The sequence below is a fragment of the Erythrolamprus reginae genome, chromosome 3, assembly GCF_031021105.1.
Source record: "Erythrolamprus reginae isolate rEryReg1 chromosome 3, rEryReg1.hap1, whole genome shotgun sequence".
NCBI classification, from domain to species: domain Eukaryota; kingdom Metazoa; phylum Chordata; class Lepidosauria; order Squamata; family Dipsadidae; genus Erythrolamprus; species Erythrolamprus reginae.
The window spans coordinates 40,490,422-40,511,997 of record NC_091952.1 but is presented as its reverse complement, the minus strand read 5'-3'; the positions used below and the strand labels follow the sequence as shown (position 1 = coordinate 40,511,997).

General features: G+C 38.9%; 1 protein-coding gene and 1 long non-coding RNA gene across 4 annotated transcripts in view; one reads left to right on the top strand and one right to left on the bottom strand.

Annotated features, from left to right (window-relative positions):
* The window catches only part of TOX2 (TOX high mobility group box family member 2), a 239,110-nt gene that overhangs the window by 190,014 nt on the left and 27,520 nt on the right, over positions 1-21,576 (top strand). For all 3 annotated transcript variants that reach the window (XM_070744877.1, XM_070744880.1, XM_070744879.1), the window contains one exon: positions 5,075-5,302. In XM_070744877.1, the coding sequence (XP_070600978.1) occupies positions 5,075-5,302 (228 nt within the window). The remainder of the gene's footprint in view (positions 1-5,074; positions 5,303-21,576) is intronic.
* The window catches only part of LOC139163776 (uncharacterized), a 67,132-nt gene continuing 54,154 nt past the window's right edge, over positions 8,599-21,576 (bottom strand). Inside the window, exon 3 of the long non-coding RNA XR_011558523.1 lies at positions 8,599-8,860. This is a non-coding gene — a long non-coding RNA (uncharacterized lncRNA). The remainder of the gene's footprint in view (positions 8,861-21,576) is intronic.

Sequence of the window (21,576 nt, the reverse complement as noted above, 5' to 3'; positions counted from 1 at the left end):
AATAGGTTCAAATAAACTATAGGAGTCTTGTTACTAGGTCAGATCACTTCACACAGATAATAATTTGTCCATATGATTACTAGAAATCATGATCAGTGACACTTAAGGAAAATAACTATGGGACTGATCCCTAACTGGCCAGAATTCCCAACCCCACATTTGTAAGTTTTTATGGAAAGTTGATTACTGTATTTTTCGGTGTATAAGACACACCTTTTTCTTCCCTAAAAGATGCTGATAATTAGGGTGGGTCTTATACTCTGAATGTTTGCTCCCCACTCCCAGCCCTAACTAGCTTCCCAGTTCTTACCCTGAAAGCTCTTTCATTGTTTCTCTCTGTGAAGAATGTTTTCCGAGCTCTAAGTCTTTACAGGGTTTTTCCCATTACTCTAACTTGTTCAGAAGAAGTTTCTTTCCAGCCCTAACCAGGTGCTAACAATGTTCCCAGTTCTCACTGCTTTCAAGTTCTTTCATTCTTATTTTTTTTTCCATTCTCTATTTGCTCCAAATGTTTCTTTCCAGCCCTAAACAGGTGCTAACAATGTACTCAGTTCTCACTGCTTGCAAGCTCTTCCATTCTTATTTTTTTCCATTCTCTATTTGCTCCAAATGTTTCTTTCCAGCCCTAAACAGGTGCTAACAATGTTCCCAGCTTTTACCGGCTTCAAAGCTCTTTCATTGTTACTCTCTGTAAGGAATGTTTTCCAAACCCTGTTTTTGTAGGGGGGGGGGGGGGTTCATTGCTTTACTTGCTCCAAATGTTTCTTTCCAGCCCTAACCAGGTGCTAACAATGTTCCCAGCTCTTACTGGCTTGCAAGCTCTTTCATTGTTACTGTCTCAGAATAAAGTTTTTTTTAAGCCCTTAACCAGGGGAGAATATAAGGTGCTGAAGCTGACCAGATTAGGTTCGCTAGCCAGATGAATGAATACCTGATAAGCAGATACTTTTCCCTATTTGCCACCCCAAAAACTTAGGTGCGTCTTATACCCAGGTGTGTTTTATACAGTGATCCCTCGAGTATCGCGAGGGTTACGTTCCAAGACCCCTCGCGATACTCGATTTTTCGCAATATAGTGGTGCGAAAATAAAAACACCATCTGCGCATGCGCGCCCTTTTTTCCATGGCCGCGCATGCGCAGATGGTGTTTTTACTTCCGCACCTGGCCCAGGGAAGGTTCCTTCCGCCACCCAGCAGCTGATCTGCTCGGCAGCGCCGCAAAGGGGAAACCCCGATCTTCGGCTCCTCGCTGCTGCCGCGCCCGCCGCTTGTCCACCCGCCGCTTGTCCGCCCGCCGCTTGTCCGCCCGCCTGCCTGCCCGCCTGCCCGCCGCTCGGTGCACGAGAGAGGGAAAGTGAGAAAAAGAGGGAGAGCAAGAGGGGGAGAGATAGAGAAAGAGAGAGAAGGAAAGAAAGAAAGAGATGAGAAAGGAAGGAAGAGAGTGAGAGAGAGGAAGAGAGAGAGAGAAGAGTGGAGTATTTTTTAATTAATATTTTCTGAAAAATCGCGATATAGCGTTTCGCGAAGATCGAGATCGCGAAACTCGAGGGATCACTGTACTCCGAAAAATACAGTATATGTGTCACTAGGTAGACCAAACTCCTAAATCAGATTCACTGGAAGGCTTCTTGTATTGTGATTAGCTACAGTAACAGAATCTTGGAGATCTGATTCTGCTGTGCCTCCTTCTCCTTTTTATAGTTCATTGAATTAGGGGAACATCTGCCTGAGTTGTTTTTTAATGTTTTTTTTTTCATTTTAAAAATGCTTCAGCCCCTTTTGCCCTGATAATGGTTCCTGTATCTGCATCAAGGTCGTCTTCCTTGTTCTCAATGTATGTCAGTTAGGAGTATTTCAAGTGTGCAGGAAATTATCAAAAGGGTAGAATTAATCTTATTTGGTCTCACAATCCTTTCATATAATCAAAACTAAAATCTGACAAGGAATCTTTTGACTTGACAAAATTTGCAAAAATGCAAATTAAGAGTTGACATCTGCCCTATATTGCAGGAATACTAATCTGTTTCTCTAGAAATTGTATAAATCTCTTTTGATCTTTAGATTTAGAATTATGTTATATTTTTCACATAGCCTATTTATCCCATTTTTCTGGTGAAAAGATGTCCAGAACAATTTATGTATGATCAGTAACATGCATGCATGCATACATACATACATACATACATACATACATACATACATACAGTACATCTAGACAATTCTTGCATATACTTTACAGCATATAGTAAAAAAGAAAAATGGAATGAGGATGGAAGAAGAAACTTGATTTGTTTCTACTCCAGCTGGTCACAATAAGAGGTATTGTTATTATGAAGAGTTGGAATAGAAAAAAAATAAAACACCCAGAGTCTTGATCTCTCAACATAGCTGGTAAATTCTCTGTGGTTTATCCCACTCCTTCCTTTTTTTTTGCTACAGCAAATTGGTATTGGCTCATTGTATATATAGTAGAGTTTACAGGCAGAATTCACATGTCTATAATGCCTAATGCCTATAATATCTTTATTTTCTCACAACTCTAACTTGTGGGTGAATTCACACATGACAGCAAACAGAAACAGATCACATCACTATTGTACCATGCCACTGTCTGCAGTATGTACCTTAAAAGATACATTTATTTCCAAATTATGGTGGAAAGTAAGTATTTAGTCAATAACAAAAGTTCATCTCAATACTTTGTTACATATCCTTTGTTGGCAATGACAGAGGTCAAACATTTTCTATAAGTCCTCACAAGGTTGGCACACATTGTTGCTGGTATGTTGGCCCATTCCTCCATGCAGATCTCCTCAAGAGTAGTGATGTTTTGGGGCTGTCGCTGGGCAACACGGGCTTTCAACTCCCTCCAAAAGTTTTTTATAAGGTTGAGATATGGAGACTGGCTAGGCCACTCCAGGACCTTAAAATGCTTCTTACAAAGCCACTCCTTCGTTGCCCTGGCGATGTATTTGGGATCATTGTCATGCTGAAAGATCCAGTCACATTCCATCTTCAATGCCCTTGCTGATGGAAGGTGGTTTGCACTCAAATTCTCACAATACATGGCCCCATTTATTCTTTCATGCACACGGATCAGTCGTCCTGGTCCCTTTGCAGAGAAACCGCCCCAAAACATGATGTTGCCACTCCCATGCTTCACAGTAGGTATGGTGTTCTTTGGATGCAACTCAGCATTCTTCCTCCTCCAAACACGACGAGTTGTGTTTCTACCAAACAGTTCTACTTTGGTTTCATACGACCATATGACATTCTCCCAATACTCTTCTGGATCATCCAAATGCTCTCTAGCAAACTTCAGACGGGCCCGGACATGTACTGGCTTAAGCAGGGGGACACGTCTGGCACTGCAGAATCTTGAGTCCCTAGCGGCGTAGTATATTATTTATTTATTTATTTATTTATTTATTTATTTATTTGATTTATATGCCGCCCCTCTCCGAAAACTCGGGGCGGCTAACAGCAATCATAAACAGTGTACAATAATAATCCAATACTAAAAGCGAATTAAAACTCCTTAATATAAAAAACCAAACATACCATGCATACAATTGTAAAGGCCTAGGGGAAAAAGGAATCTTAATTCCCCCATGCCTGGCGGCAGAGGTGGGTTTTAAGTAGCTTACGAAAAGCAAGGAGGGTGGGGGCAATTCTAATCTCTGGGGGGGAGTTGGTTCCAGAGGGCCGGGGCTGCCACAGAGAAGGCTCACATTACTGATGGTAGCCTTTGTTACGTTGGTCCCAGCTCTCTGCAGGTCATTCACTAGGATCCCCCGTGTGGGTCTGGGATTTTTGCTTACTGTTCTCGTGATCATTTTGACCCCATGGGATGAGATCTTGCATGTAGTCCCAGATCAAGGGAGATTATCAGTGGTCTTGTATGTCTTCCATTTTCTAATTATTGCTCCCAGAGTTGATTTCTTCACACCAAGCTGCTTACCTAAATTGTGTCTATTTTTTTGCCCTAGTCAGGTTTTGAGGTCTAGATGTTTTTGCGGTGTAGGAGTTGTAAATTGCAGGATAATTTTTTCCTGAAACTGAATTGTTTGTTTGAAAGTAGGTTGCTTGTTTCTAGGTGGAGGGTAATGGATTGGTTTATGATTGATTCCATGACTTTGCACGTGACCCAGCATAGAGGGATTGATCTGCAGTTTTCTACTAGCCTGGGATCTCCCTTTTTGAAGATGGGGTGACTGCGGCTAATGACCATAGATTTGGTAGGAAACTGATCCTGTAAGATTTTTCACAGATTATGCTTAGTAGTTCAGCTATGGCTTTGGAGAAGGTTTTATGCCACACAATGCTTTTTCAATGTTGTCTTTAGTGGAGTCTATTTGCGTTAAATTGTTGTGAATATTTGTGGTACATCAAGGTAATTTTGGACATAATCCATTGCTGTTTACAAAGACTGAGCCAAAGAACATGTTGAAGAGATTAGCTGTGACTGTTTCATCATAGCATTCTTCATTGTTGGGTCCTTATAGTGGTGGGAGAGGTCTCGAGTCCTTGAGTTTGTTATTTATGAAGTTGCAGAAGGAGCAGTTGGATTTGGTGCACAGAAGGTTTTCCTATTGTTTGCTGTGATAGTGGGAGGATTCTGTCTTTATTTGGCGGCATATATTTTTGCAATGGTTTTTGAAGTTAGCTACATAGCCTGCTTTGTTTTTTCATGGGAAGGACTTCTGTTTTAATAACCAATAATGACAAACCAAGTAATGTGCACGTGTGTAATTGAACCTTTCCTTAAGATAGTAATTAAAATATATGGTCTATGCAATTGTTTTAGATTAATCGCATAAATTAAAAACAGTGCTGGGTCAATGTTATCAAAAGGGAAGGATGTTAAAGGGAACATCTGTAAAAGAAATTGTATATTTGCATGGTATTTTGGGAACAAACTTGAGAAAATTGCCTGGCATGCCTGTCCTTAAACTACTCCCAGTTATTGCGTGATTTTTTTTTCTCCCCAATTCAAAATCAAACAATATATTTCTCCTAAACTAAAAGTAACTGAAGGGGAAAAGATAATATATTTTTCTTGACTCTTTGACAGGCAACTGGAGAGAAGAGACCTTTGACAGATCTGGGCAAGAAACCCAAAAACCAAAAGAAGAAGAAAAAGAAGGATCCCAATGAACCCCAGAAGCCAGTGTCTGCCTATGCCCTCTTCTTCAGAGACACACAAGCAGCTATTAAAGGACAAAATCCCAACGCTACCTTTGGGGATGTGTCAAAAATCGTTGCATCAATGTGGGATAGTTTAGGAGAAGAACAAAAGCAGGTGAATGTTTTTTCCCCATCCAATTACTGCTTCCCCCTCCCCCCTTGATAATGCCATATTTTATTTTCATTTATCTGATACATTATATACCCACACTATTTCCTAAGATGGTAGTGATGGTTGTTTTACTAATGTAAGCTATTTTCTGCAGCAGTAAAATTACCAATTACCTTTTCTTCCACATACCTCCATCTCATATGAAAGCTAACATTTTCAGTGAAAGTATTCCTGAAAAAGCCTTAGGGGTTTCGAGCAGCTTGTAAATGTTAGTAAAACCATTCCTGAGTGCATTTTTCACTGAGTATGTCATTACTTGTCTTCTAGATGGTGATGGTTGTTATTGTTGCAGGTTTGTTTTGTTGATTTTGTTACCAAAGCTATCTTTGCACATAATTTTGTATAAGTTGGCTTTATGCACTTTCTAGAAGCCTGCTTCAGTTTCAAAACCAAACTATGGATTACACTCTAGCAAAAACACAGCTCTTTTTCCAAGTCAATAATGGGTACTATGTAGTATTATATGAAGCAGAAATTTGTGAATCTCATAGTTGCTATTGTTAAAAAGTGTATTAAAAATCAATTATTTTTGACACGTTTTCCCAAATTGAAATGATGCCGCAGAGCATCCTTAAAAGTTTTATCTTTTAAATGTGGACTTTGGAAATTGCTATTTTGAAATTGATCTCTCAAGTAGAAGTTATAAAAAATGTACATAATATTAGATTAGAAAATGTAATATATGTGAATATTGGGAGACGTCTAAACACAGGGGACAATCTTGATAGAAATATGTGTATCTTGCACTTTTCAAGAATCCGTGTGCATAGTTAACCTGTTTTACAGTGTCACAAAATCACAACTGAACCTTCAGTCCAACTCCCTGCTCAATGCTGGAGTTCAGATTGTAGCATCCCCAACAAATGTCTGCAAGGTGTGGCTTGAAGGCTTGAACATATACTGTGAAGACAACCCGATCTTTACCCTTTGTAATGGATTCAACAATCAAAGTTGACTTGTCTTTAGGAAGTTATCTTCAGTTGTAGCTGGAATCTGCATCCTTGCAGCTTGACCCTTAGTCCACGGTCTTGCAATCTGAGATGATAGATAATAGTTTCTGCTCTCCAGGGATTTGAAGAATCTATAAAATGCTAATTGGTTTTCGTTTCTATTGCTTCATTAAATTGAAGAGGTAATTTTCACTACAAGACTTTTGCCATCTGAATTAAGGTTTTAAGAAACCTTGAAAACTTATATTTTTTTAAAAAAAATGATTATCTAGGAAATCTTATACTCACTCGCTTAGAAACAGGAAGTACTATCTCTAGGCATTTTATGGCAATAAATGTGGAAATTATGTTTCCACATTTTGTTTATTTCAGTTTAGATGCTAACCCAAGTTTAAACCAAATCTGGGCAGCTTGCAACATAATATCCAATAGAAATGCTACACAAATTAAAACAAGATGGGGAGGGATCTGAGTATTTCATGCAAAAACCCATCCAGTGGAGACTCTATTCATCCTACCCAATTTCTGGGATAACTTGCTAGCTTGATAAAATTAATATAAGGTGGGAGCCATATGGATGTTCACCGAGGACACCAGAACATTCCTTTCCTTTTTTCTTGTAATCTGTTTTAAAGCATCTCTTTAAGACTAAAGATTTTTAAGATTATGGAAAGGATTGGAGAAAGTTCTGCTGGAAGAAGCAGCTCTATCAGTGGAAAGTACTCTGTATCTTTAAGAGCTGTTTCATCTTTTCTGTGAGTTGCAATGCACTGCTTGGTGATTTTTTTTAAGACACAAACATTTCCTGAGAGCCACTATCCTCCCACTGGAAGGGTTCCAAGAAACTGCATTTAGGGAAAAGAGAAGCAGGTGGATAAATCATTTAAAATTAAAATTGTGCTTTAAAATGGTTCTGTATTTTATGTAGCCTTGTGTTGAATGACAAATACCATATCGTCAATTTTAATGAGTTCCCCTGTCTTTTTTTTTGTTTGTTAAAAATCTAATGTGATTTTCAAATTTTCTTCACTTTTGTGACTCATTGGCAACAGTACTGATTATTCTCTATCAGTCTTGGCTGTTAAGGAGTGTGCAGAACCCTTGATTTTCAATGACATGCACAGAGTGGGATTCCAGCAGATACCCAGGAGATATGAGTAATTATTCAGTCATACAAAACAGGTACATTAAAGTGGATAAAATAGTGTTTACTTTAGAAATAGAATAGTCAAGTCCGGTCATACACATTCAAATCAGTCAATGTCTCTCAATACAATAATAATATGCAAGCCTGTCTTTGTCTTACATATCAGACATTACACATACATCAAACTAACACAGAGCTTACAACATTAGTCACAGTGAATCAGCAGAAAAGAACAGAGAGCAGAGAGAGAGAATCATGCATTCTTGCTCCCTTTATGGCAATTTACAACACTACCTCTTAAAGATATAGTACTTCAATGCATACAGATATTCATTGTTTGCTTGTTTAGATATTGCAAAACCAACTGTTTTGTACATAGTACTAACATTGGCCATGCATAGGGATTTCTATAGAATTACTTTTTGCTGCTAACTTGTCTCTATTGCCTGTCCTATTCACCCCACATTCCGATCTAACAATAGACACTTGATAGCTTTACAACTACAGTATACACAAACACACACACAGACACACATTCCTTTGTTACCAGAGGGTGGTTTTTTTTTACCCTCAATGTTTAAGTAATTGTTTCCCTCTAATATAGTTGAATGAGTTACTTTCTATTTGGGCCAAAAAGAGGTTTCTACTCAAATTGCCATTTGTCCTGATTCAGCAAAGATCAAAAGAAATATATTTTGAATTCTGTTGTCAGTGGAAAGTCTAAATTATACAAGAGGACTGCTTCCATTTTATTTTTCAAAACACTTCATAGTAAGGTAGGAGCCCTCAGGGACATATGTAGCATCAAAATAAGGGAAATTTATTACATAAATATATTATTTACATAAAAAGTTAAAATATAACATTTAAATTTCACTGAAAACATACCAATTAATTGGGCCTATGATAACTTCCCCATTAATTCTTAATTTTTTCTACTGTTCCCAGAATATCCATATTGATTCTGTTATTTAATTTGCCCCAGATTCAGTTTCAGAGTCAGTGCCCTTAAATTCAGTTAACTTCCCCACTGACCAAAATCTGAGAAGCATAGGAGACAGATTCTTATTTATATGAGCATGTGGCAATCATATATTTCCCAGAGAGTTACTCTGAAAAGGAATGATAAAAGATAGATTGACAGACAATGTAATCTGTCCAACTCCCAATGACACTGAGTTGCTTACAATTAAAAAAAAGCCTTCCAAAGGCAAAAGAAATAATAAGTGTTCCCCAAAGCAACATAGAACCAAAAAATCAATGCAAGGTGGCTCAGCCTTCACTCTGCCCCCAAATTAAGGGGAATAACTAAGATTACAATAGATTTATTGGGGTCTCTCTTCAGTTCTATATCCATCTGAAGTTCCTACTAGATTATCACTGCTGAATTTATGAATAGGTATCCTGAAAGAGAGAGAGGAAATCATTGTCATTATCACCCTCATTATTATCCAACAGCAGATTGCAGAAAATGAGCAGAAATTTTTAAAGGGAAATAGATGGATCCCCCCCCCCCATTACTCTTTCATGTTTGTAAATTTTTAAACCTTTTGTTTCATCTTATCACGCTGAAAATAACAATAGCCATTGCCAGATAAGTTGGTAGAATTGATTTGATTTAGACCAAATTCAAACAACCACTTTCATTGTATTACAATATTGAATAACCATTTCAGTTCAAGTGAGATATATTATGTTGAGTCAAAAGATATGTACTTTACACACACAAGATCCCAAATTTCACACAGCATCATTGGATCAGTTGGGGCGGGGAGGGAACAGCCAAAGTGTTGATCCTTAGATGAAACTTTTGATCTCACTCCAGGGAATACTAGATAACTGTTATTTATCCTGAAGAAATATCTTGGGAGAGAGCATGACTTTTATTTAGCACTTTTCTGGTCTGATCATCATTTAGATATAGGTTTCTCAGGTGCCCTATTCTTTGTGCACTTTTCACACTATATATTTTTACCTGTCTAATTTTTTTTCTTGACCACTGATAGTTTTAGTTGATCTAAATCTCAGATTTGTATTCACATCCTAATTCACACCACAAGATATACTGTGTGATCTTGTACTATTTCAGTTTAACCATTAGATTTCTATGAGAATAAAAGATGATAAGCATAGTATTTCTTAAGGAAAAGTTGGATGACAAAGGCAATAAAATAGTAATCAGAAAGAAATGCTACCAAGAGATAATGCTGGTTGACTGAAAAATGTGTCTTGGGATAGAGCTTTTTCTTCATGGGAACACTAAAGATTAATTTCTTGACCCAACTGTCAGCATTTGTAGTTTGGTTTCAAGTGATGGGTTCTAAGTCCCATCGCTACCGTTTTACACATGCAAATGATACTTCTGCGCGTGCCCAGAAGCATCCAGGGTGGGTGGGCGGAGCCTCCCACAGCTGCCGCTACCGATTCATAGAACCAGACCATACCGGTAGCAACCCACCACTGTTTGATTTGCTGGCTGGAAGCATTTGTACGAATCCTGCTACGTTCCTTTCATGGTCTTCCTGCATTCATGTTCAAAAGACTATCCCATAAAGATTTCAGGAAGGACAAGCAATAAAGAGCACAGGGCTTGGTACCATAATATTAATGGAATCAACAGACAATATAAAATAAGATGAAGCTGGTAATTATTACTGTTTTCATCAATGCATTTTTTGACACAATAACCTTTTAAGTAGCCTTTCCCAATTTCACTCTGTGATGAACCATTGTTTACCTAAAACACAGCACAGTGTGATGATCAAGGAAAATCTCCTTCCCCTGAAGCAGCAGCAGTAAAAGAATCATCCGAACAATGAGATCAAAATGGCAGGTCTGAAAGCTGGGTGACAGATTAATATTAATTTGATGGATATTAAACTTGGCATTGATACTAACTGAAATGAGCTACCATGTATCCAGCAGATATCTTGTTTATCACACACAGGGTTAAGACATTATTTGTGTGCACCTGAAGTATCAAAGCTGGGGATATTCATCTGCTGTGGAACAGGTGCTGCTACTCCTACAAAGCAAATTTACTTTTTTCCCCCATTCATGAAGTAAACAAAGTAAAGATTACATATTACATATTCTTCATTGCAGTTTTATTGTTTGATATATTTCCCTGTCACTAAAAGGCAAACAGAAAGAGGAAGGAATTATGTTACTTATGCAAAGAAAAACATAATGCAGAGCTGTGTTTAAAGCAGTTGTTACTATTGCTGCCATTTATTTGAATTTTTTGCTACAAAAATATCAAAAGAATCTAATATTATTATTATTATTTTGTCAGTTGGGCTTCTCTGATATTGTTCCTTTCTCTTCTCCTCATCCCTGGCTTTTTACAATGAATCTTCATTTTCTCGCTGACACACTTATATCTAAATTTCTCATTTCCTCCCTTTTTTATTTATGTCTGTTGCTTGGTGATTTGATCATGCTGTGGAATACAGGATTAGCAATCTCTCCGTCCTTGGGTTTTCATCAAGGACACCTGTTCTGCAAGTTGCACAATTTCTTCCCTGCCTTAACCCTTTCAAGTACAGCTTCTCTGTAGAATATACACAATTTCCTTCCCTGCCTTAAATCCTTCAATCATCAATCTTGTGTAGAAATGTATGTAGATGCTTATATACGGTATATGGGCATATATGGGAAGCTCACAACCGTTAACATTTTTACCACTGTACTTTGGCAGCTGACATAGGTTTTCTAAGAGGCTTAGAGAAGAATCTAAAGAATATGTGCGTGCATGTGTGTATAACACACACACACACACACACACAAACACACATTATTTTGACCTTACAAAAATGTAGCAGCTGTTCCCCTGTAGATAGTTTTTATCTCACTAAAACATAACATGTTAATGATTGTTATCAGCCAAAGAAGTATCTCTAATAATCTACCTTCATCTCTTTCAACTTTCAAGGCTCATAAAATGCATTACCACCATAAAAATAGATTGGTCCCTCAATTTATAACAGCAGATTTTAACTCTAGATTGAAATAATGCAAATAAAATTCTGCCCTGCTCCGGGAACAGAGTTGGATGTTTTTTAATGCCATGTCTAAACAGAATCAGGAACATTAATTTTTGTTAACATTAGCTCCATCTAGAGGAAGTGCGGTTACTCAATTACCAAGATGGTGATTTTCTAGACCAGCATGGTTTATACCAACAATCTTAGTTACAATGGGTACACTCCTTAGAAATCCTATACTTCATGGTGTGTGCATATAATATGAAGCCTGTAGTATACCACGTCTAAACATTTCTTTATTCCTCCTGTTGTGCACACATGTTACAGTTTGTTAATTTAGTTTGCTTTTTAGATGTAATTATAAACTCCACAGACATTTAAGAACTGTCCCCTAACACAACAGTTCACATCTTTAATGAGCACATCATTTGATTGCTTTAGATCCCAGTATTCAACCTCTCCCATTAAAAAAAATATAAGCACTGCTAAAAGGGTTTAGTCTGAAACCTAGGAGAAATACCAGTCACTGCAGAATTGGCACGTACAGTTAGATGGTCCAACTGTCTTAAGACAACTTCATATGTCTATGTTTTTTCCAGACTGGCATATTGATCTTATCCAAGTTTTATTTAATTTTCTCTTCTGAGTTTCGTCTTTCTTCCACAGCAAGGTATTTATTTGTTTGTTTGTTTGTTTATGTATTTATTTATTCCAATACACAATGAGGGTTTTAGTGGGTATATATCTATATGCACATAGTAAAATACATGATGAAGGTTATAGAGGAGATACTCATAGTAAAATATATCTAAGAAATAATAGAAAAGAAGGTATAGTAATAGAACATATCAATGAAAGAATAGAAGAAGAGATATAGGAATAGAAGAAAGGTATAGGAGATATAGGAGAGCAATAGGACAGGGGACGGAAGGCACTCCAGTCACTTGTACTCGCCCCTTACTGACCTCTTAGGAATCTGGATAGGTCAACCGTAAATAATCTAAGGGTAAAGTGTTGGGGGTTTGGGGATGACACTATGGAGTCCGGTAATGAGTTCCACGCTTCGACAACTCAGTTACTGAAGTCATATTTTTTACAGTCAAGTTTGGAGTGCTTAATATTAAGTTTAAATCTGTTGTGTGCTCTTGTGTTGTTGTGGTTGAAAGGAGTAACTGGTGTTCATTTGAATGCCAGTGATACATTCTATGCCACTGTGGACCTCAATAAAACAACTGCCATCACTTCTGCTAGGACAGTAAAACATCCAAGATGTAACTGGATTAGATATCGCCTTACTCCACAGAGGAGGGGGGCCCACAGTAGCTCACATAAAATGCTGGGCTTGTGCACCACTAAGATCGGCAGCTGGGTGGTTCGATTCCCATGAGCAAACAAACCACAAAAGGGACAAGAAAGGAGCCTCCCCTGTCTACCTACCAGATGTCAGGCATCCTGCAGGTAAACAGATAACACTGTCCCCAAAAATTCCTTTCCCAGAGGCAGCCGGCAACTTTGGTAAGCCCTGGCTAACTAACACATGCCATATGCTTAAAAAACAACAACAACAACAAACCCAACTCTACAGAGTGTGCAAAAAATCTCAACAGAATAAATATATAATACATATAAAATAATAAATAGAATACTATACAGTGGTACCTCATGATACGAACCCCTCGTCTTACGAACAACCCAAGATACGAACCCGGGGTTCAGAAAATATTTGCCTCTTCTTACGAACTTTTTTCTTCTTACGAACCTGCCACTGCCACCGCCGAGAAGCCCCGCCGCCCGGCTGTCACTTTTTGAAACAGCCGGGGGGCTTCCCAGCGTCCTCCTGAACCTCAACGCCAAACCCGAACTTCTGGGTTCGGCATTCGGGAGGCCGCCGAGAAGCCCCCCGGCTGTTTTAAAAGGTGACAGCCGGGCGGCAGGGCTTCCCAGCAGCCTCCCGAACCCGAACTTTTAGGTTCGGCATTCGGGAGGCCGCTGGGAAGCCCCACCGCCCGGCTGTCACCTTTTAAAACAGCCGGGGGGCTTCTCAGCGGCCTCCCGAACGCCGAACCCGGAAGTTCGGGTTTGGCGTTCGGGTTCAGGAGGACGCTGAGAAGCACCCACGGCTGTTTCAAAAGGTGACAGCTGGGTGGCGGCGTTTTTTTGCGTTGTTTTTTTTTGTTGCACGGATTAATAGATTTTACATTGTTTCCTATGGGAAACAATGTTTCGTCTTACGAACTTTTCGTCTTACGAACCTCCCCCTGGAACCAATTAGGTTCGTAAGACGAGGTATTACTGTAATTATAAAAGAATGAACAAGAACTGATGGCAGGTCTGGCTATGCATACAGCACATACATGCAAACAGGGGCTCTATCCACCCTAACCTAAGGCCTGGTCTTTCCAGAATGCCAGAAAGGTGAATATCAGGTGGAATCTCATTCCAAATCCTAACTGATGTTCAAGACTTACAGCTGATTTAAATGAATTCAGGTATGGAAATAAAAACACCTGGCATAGTTATTGGACATTATTGCAATTACAGTCTGGTGTTACCACAGGGCACCAGCTTGGGTAGGGCTATTGTAAGTAGGACGAAACATGTATTTTTCTTTTCCGTATCTGGTATAAAAAATGATTGAAGACAAGTAGCCAATAGAAATACTTGCATATATATATTGGTTTTCAAGGAAGCTTAGTTTTTTTCATCAGTGTACTGATTGAAAAGCATTGCCATCAAGCTATACAACATCTGTCCATTTATTTTCCAGAATAATTTTTGCAAGGTTATTGAAATGTGCAGCATTCTGAATTTCTTCTGAGGATATATTTTTAAATCATAGATATGTTACTCAAATCTCTAAAGTATAGCAATCAGTATTATTTAAATTATATTTATATTAATACTTTTTTTATATTTGCAAGCTGTAGATTTTATTACTAGTAACTCAAGTGGATTCCAAAATACTTTAAACCAAAGCATTTACAATATCATTTAATTATTTATTAAATATTATTTGAAGAGACTTTTCCTTCAAAAGATATGGCAATAGCAACTTTGAGATCGAGATACAAGCTCCTTTTTCATTTCAAACAAACTAAGGCTCTGAACATTCAAGTTCCATTCCAACTACCGAAATTGTTAATAGAAGAAATGTGTGGATTGTTTTGTTTTAATTCTTACCACTCTTCTGTCCAATGGCACATTGGGTGCTTGGCCATGGAGAAGTCAAGTTGGTAAGCATTTGGCAGAAGTAATAGTTGCCCCCAAATTCTTATGAGAAGTATCACATTAGGACCTTTAAAATGGACCAAAGTAGCTGGGAATATTAATCGGAAGATTGTAGAAGTATTTATGGAACTATTATATGGATTGGAAACCAATTATGGCACGTTTTATCCTTAAACAAGATCTAAGTATTGCCCACAAGAACATATGCTGCAACGTCCTGCCTGTCGGCGACTACTTCAGCTTCAACCACAACAACACAAGAGCACACAACAGATTTAAACTTCATATTAACCACTCCAAACTTGACTGTAAAAAATATGACTTCAGTAACCGAGTTGTCGAAGCGTGGAACTCATTACCGGACTCCATAGTGTCATCCCCAAACCCCCAACACTTTACCCTTAGATTATCTACGGTTGACCTATCCAGATTCCTAAGAGGTCAGTAAGGGGCGATTACAAGTGCACTAGAGTGCCTTCCGTCCCCTGTCCTATTGCTCTCCTTTATCTCCTATACCTTTCTTCTATTCTTTCATTGATATGTTCTATTACTATACCTTCTTCTCTATTATTTCTTAGATATATTTTACTATGAGTATCTCCTCTATAACCTTCATCATCTATTTTACTATTTGTATATAGATATATACCCACTAAAACCCTCATTGTGTATTGGACTGAATGAATGAATGAATGAATGAATGAATGAATGAATGAATGAATGAGTAAGTAAATAAGTAAAGCAAGTGAATTGTCATATCCAAAATCCAGGAAATTAGTTTTTCTTTAGATACATTTAACACTACTCAATAAAGAATGTGTATCATTTAGTTAACACAGAGTGGTTCTGTGTGCATCTTTAGGATTTGGTATAACACTCTTATTTATTGTTTTTGAAAACTGAGCATTTCATTATGGCACAATTGCCAGTTTCTTTGCTAAGCCACTGAAGCATTAGGACTGAAACTCTGGATTATGCTTCTATCAGCTGCAGTTCCCTCTCCCATAATCAGTCACATGTTTGTCCTCCTTCTCAACACCCACCCAGTCCCTTAATGATTAATGAATCTCCCTCCTTCCCCCCAATGAATAACAAAAATAAACCCACGAGCATGGTAGATTATCTGGACAACACGTAGAATATTTTTAAACCTTTAGCTCTGATAAATGGCTGAAGTTAATGCTCTGGGGGAAAAGAAAGAGGGCCAATTCTGCCAGTATTTAAATGGATCTCACAGCAAAGCCCTTTTTACACAAATGGCTTTTAAGAAACCCTGCTAGGAATTGCTGCCCACAGTTCATCTCAGATTTTCAAAGTGTCAAGTGGGCTTTAGTTACACATTTTCTCTCTTCTTTTTTTTTAGTGAAAAGGGCCAAGTGGATACTACAGCACGTAATGGTTTCTAAACAGGGTCGCAGGTAAACCATATTAACATATAGAAAGAAAGATCCATGTGTCAATGAATGGAAGCCTTGTCACTGTGTCAATTAGTATACTTATTGACACTTTGCCTTTCTCTTGATTTTTCCCCCATCTTGAAATCTTCCTAGCATTTATAGCTATGAACCATGACAATATTTACTATTTTTAGAACTATCCTATCAAGAAAAGTGTCAGATAAAGAACAATATTAGTAATATTGTATGCCGCTCTGAGTCTTCGGAGAGGGGCGGCATACAAATCTAATTAATAATAATAATAATAATAATAATAATAATAATAATAATAGCTAGTAATTAGTATTTGGTTTTGTTGTTCATATAAGAGAAGAAGATAATACTTTCAGTTCTTTGGAAGTTACTCTGAACCTAATAAGAAATATAACTTGTATCTACCTGAATGTAATAAAATGTATGTAAAGAGCCTCATGCGACCTATAGCCAAGAAGAAAGTAAGGAAATTAATTCTTATACCCAAAGGATATTCATCATTACACTGTCAATTAGGGATGCACCGTGGGAACAGTTAAGCTTCCAAATAGAGCAGAGTAGAAACCAACTTCTTCCATCAGATCCAACCCAAAAACAACATTAAACAAACCAGCTAAAGTGTCCTTCCTTATTTGCTCATACTATATTGACAGAATCTTGCCAGATTGCAGTCCATCATGCTCCCTAGAGGTGGGATTCTCATAAGTTCCGTACCAGTTCACCGAGTGCGCACATTCTTGCTTCGGTCAGATGCCTTCCGATCTTGCATGCAGATTTCTGTACATGCTCACGTGCACAGCTTGCACACATGTGAGTGGCTTTAAAACGTGGTTAAACAGGACGGCATAGTGCCGGGACAGGTAGGCGGGGTAGGTAGGCAGGGGAGGTAGGCGGGGCAGGCCTACCCCATCCGCAGGTCACTATTACCGATTCATCCAAACCAACTGAATATCACCTCTGACGCTACCTCTCCTTTGTAGACACATTCCATCACATTTTAATTCTCCAGAAAGAGGGATACAACTCACAAACAGGCCTATGCAGCTGGCCTGTAATCTCTAGCATTCTTTCCTGGACATTCCTTTTCAATCTTTGGAGCTCTTTTCCCCACATCCCCAAAAAAAAAATTCTGCCAATATAGGATGACAGAAACAAATTAAAACTAAACACTAATTAATTTAAAGCAAGGATATTTTTTTAAAAAATCATCTGTCAAACAAGATTTTATTCCTAAAACCCTGGAAGTAGCAGCAATCCCTGACCTTTCCTTGTCTACAACCTTCCCCCAGAAAAAATAAAATAAAATAAATTCCATAAGCACTTTCCAAATACAGTATATAGTCTATAGGTCACATTGCGATTAAAACCTAAAAACCAATGTAAGTATTATTTATTATGCTGAACAGTAGCTAAAAGCTATTTTAATTTGCATAGCAGAGTATTTGACTTGCAATGGCATTTTGCACAACTAGGCACAAAAACAGGTGTAAGGCCTGTTTGCAACCAGTTGGATGAAAAATATTTAGTAGCCTTTGATTTGAGCAGGATCAATCATGCTGATCTTCATGACCTACTAGTTTCCAGATCAAGCACAAGGATAACCCCACACCAGTGGATTACCAGAGAGTATTACCATTACTGCAGAGTGCATGAGGTTACCAGTTGCTCCTGATATATTTTATATGCCAGCCAAAAATAGATGTGCGTGATACTATATCAACTGCACAAGCTACCAATTAACTAGTAATCCAGGTTTAAGAATTTGCCACTAAAGGTTTTTTATTTTCCCCTCCACATCAAAACATACATAACATACATCACATATACCTTCAATAGAAGTCAATACACATATATTGTTGCTTAAAAACAATAGTACAATAAGTTACATTTCAATTATAATTTTATTATTCAATCCATCTCAATCTCCCCTTTCTATTTCTTTCTACAGTGATCCCCCGAGTTTCGCGATCTCGATCATTGCTAATCGCTATATCGCGATTTTTCCACCCGATGACGTCACTCCCTTCCTTTCTCATCTTTCTTTCTCTCTCTCTTTATCTTGCTTCTTCCTCTCTCACACTCTCTTCCTCCCTCTCTCATCTCTTTCTTTCCTTCTCTCTCTTTCTCTATCTCTCCCCCTCTTGCTCTCGAGCGGCAAGCGAGCAGCCGGGCGGGCGGGCGAACGGGCAAGCGGCAAGCAAGCAGCCAGGCAGGCGGGCAAATGGGCAAGCAGCAAGCGAGCAGCCGGGCGGGCGGGCGAACGGGCAAGCGGCAAGCAAGCAGCCGGGCGGGCGGGCGAACGGGCAAGCGGCAAGCGAGCAGCCGGGCGGGCGGGCGAACGGGCAAGCGAGCAGCCGGGCGGGCGGGCGAACGGGCAAGCGAGCAGCCGGGCGGGCGGGCGAACGGGCAAGCGGCAAGCGGGCGGCCGGGCGAGCGGGTGACGGGCAAGCGGCAAGCGATCTTGGGGTTTCCCCTTTGCCTCGGCCGCCCAACAGCTGATCTGCTCCGCAGCGCGGCAGCAGCGAGGAGCCGAAGATGGGGTTTCCCCGTTGCGGCGGGGAAAAAGGGGCGCGCATGCGCAGATGGTGTTTTTACTTCCGCACCACTACATCCCGAAATATCGATTATCGCGAGGGGTCTTGGAACGAAACCCTCGCGATAATCGGGGGATCACTGTATTCGGTTATTGCTATATAATTCAGATGTTAAGGAAAGGTGGGACTCAATGTGAATGAGGTATTGGTAACACTCAGCTCAAACACCACTTTTAATTGTCCCTAGCAGTTAATAGCAATAGTTATTGACAATGCTTTGCAGCCCTCTCTAAGCAATTGACAGAATCAGCACATTGCCCCCAACAATCTGGGTCCTCATTTTACCAACTCGGAAGGATGGAAGACTGAGTTAACCTTGAGCCGATGAGAATTATGAGCAATATATATTCCTGTGGTGGAATGCAGTCTAGATTCCCAAGATGGAGGGGCTGCGCACAGAGTACAGTAGAAATTGAAAAATTTGGTTGACAGGAAAATATTAAAATAGCTTTTCCCTAGACATTCCCAAAGCATATCTATAGTTATGCAGATATTTACTTTAGCCTGGCAATATTCTGTCTATTGGTTGAGAACAGTATAAAAACTACTCAGAAGTACATGTGTTGCTTTAGGTTTTGGACAATATCACAGATTCTGGTGTTACTGACTTTAAGCTGTTGCATCTACACTGTAACTTTCCATAAAAGAATGACGACCCGGATTGTGGGGGCAATAGGCTGGCTCTGCTAAAAAGTGCTATTGCTAACATGTTTGAAGCCACCCTGAGTCTAAGGAGAAGGACGGCATAAAAATCGAATGAATGAATGAATGAATGAATGAATGAATGAATGAATGAATGAATGTCAAGGATCTCAGCCAACTATTGGTATTTTGAGATAAGCTTACCTTCCAAAGAGTACTAGATATTTGTACACTTGATATGAATGCCAGGGACATTTGGAGAAGCCAAGATGAATAATTTCTTTTTCCATTCTCACCGAGAAAGTTTTTTTAAAAGCTATGAAAAGGAATGTTTCAGCATGGATGGGGGGAGACGAGGGTTTCATATCAACTTCAGCACTCATGTAGTAAAGGTGTCTCCTAATGTGAAGTCAACTAACAAGAAACTTTAGCTGAAATCATATTCACACTTTTTTCATCTTTGGGGTATGGGCATGTGGTTTCAATTTCCATAATTCCCAGCACTACTGGGAATTCTACACTTTTAACACATCTGGCGAGTAATAGAGTGAGGAAGGCTGTGTTGTAAAAGGAAGTGTAGGCAAGGTGTAAGGGAAGGGGAAAACATGGCTTTTGTAAGTTCACTGTGAATTTAAAACCATCAGCTATTGGTCATAAGGTTTCTTCTAATTTCTTACCTTGAGTGGGAAAATTATGTATAAAATTTAGTTTTTCAAAGCTAATTTTAATCTGAGTGTAACTAAACTTTTAAGAAAGAAACAGAAGTAGAAATGTATTCACAGAGAAACTTAATCTTTTGGGAAACATCTTCAAAATTGAGATGGGTTTTTTTTAATCTCTTATTGGTCTCATTTATTAACCACCAGTCAGTTTTTCCTGTTATGCTTGGAAACTTCAATTTCAACCACATATAAGTGGCCCAGATCTATTTTTAATCTTGTGTAATTTTATGCAAATCAAAGTGACCCAATTGATGGGATGTCTAATAAAATCAGAGCCACTAAAAGTGGTTTTCTTAACTTTTAAAAGTCTGTTTTCTTGAATCCAATTACTTTGGTTAGCCACTGTTCTGCCGGCATGTCTCAACTGCCCGTAATTACATGGTAATCAGTCCAGGAAGACACACACCACACGATAAAAGGAAAACCCAAAAGTTTTTATAAACAGAAAAACAGAAACAGCTCCCTTTTTAAATGTCAAAGGGATTTTCTGGTACACACAAGGCACAGGTTAAATGCAATCTAATTGCTCACCCAATAACTGGAAAATTGAGTCCAATTCTAAAGTCCAGAGAGTCCACACACACAATCCTGAACAGCAAAAACCACGATCTTGATGAAACAATGAATCAGATAAACTGCCATGAGGCTAAAACATCTGTAGCACTAATTACATCAGACCCACCCAACCACAGGTGGCCTCATTTTCTCTTGTAATAATCCTTCAGTTGTGGTCTCCTATGCATCACTCTACGCATGCATGGATGTGTCATTAATTCTTGTTCAGAATCCAGGGATGATACAGATGACTGATCTCCTGCTGGGCTGTCTGCCAAACTCCCCTCTTCCCTGTCACTCACGCTTCCTTGGTCAGAGGAGACTTCGTCGACAGGTTCTACTGGGAGCCTGCGGCATGTGGGTGTCTCCCTCACATCCACCTCCACATTCCTTGGGACAGGAGCTGGGCTCAAGCTAACCACAACAGCCACCAAGTGATAATATTTGATTTTATTTGTAGTCTTCTTGTTAGTTATGTAATGAAGAGCTTGATTTTATTTGTTTCCACCTTTGGATTACACAGCTGCCACTTGTGAAGGTCAGAAATAACAACTGTCTTTCCATGGAGAGCAGTGCCTTCTCTTTCCCCCAACTCAAAATAGCAAACACTATAGTAGTAGTTATCTGGACTTTTTTAGTACATTTCCCTGTGGAATTGTAATGTCTCTACAAATAGATATGCTATAAGTAAAATTGCAAAGTATCAGTTTTGGATCTGATCTGAAAACACAAAGCCCCATTACCTTGGCATATTGTTCTTTTCATTTTTGAAAATAGAATTCTCAAAATTATTGCAAAGACTTGCATGTATTGTGAGCATAAAATGTGCTATTGATTTAATACTGTAATACTTTTTGCCCCCACACTTACAAAGCATCTGCATCCCTTCAAAAACCATGACATAAGTGCCTTCAGAATTTGACTTGAGAAATGAAAGTTATCATTAGAAAAGGTGATGCAAAG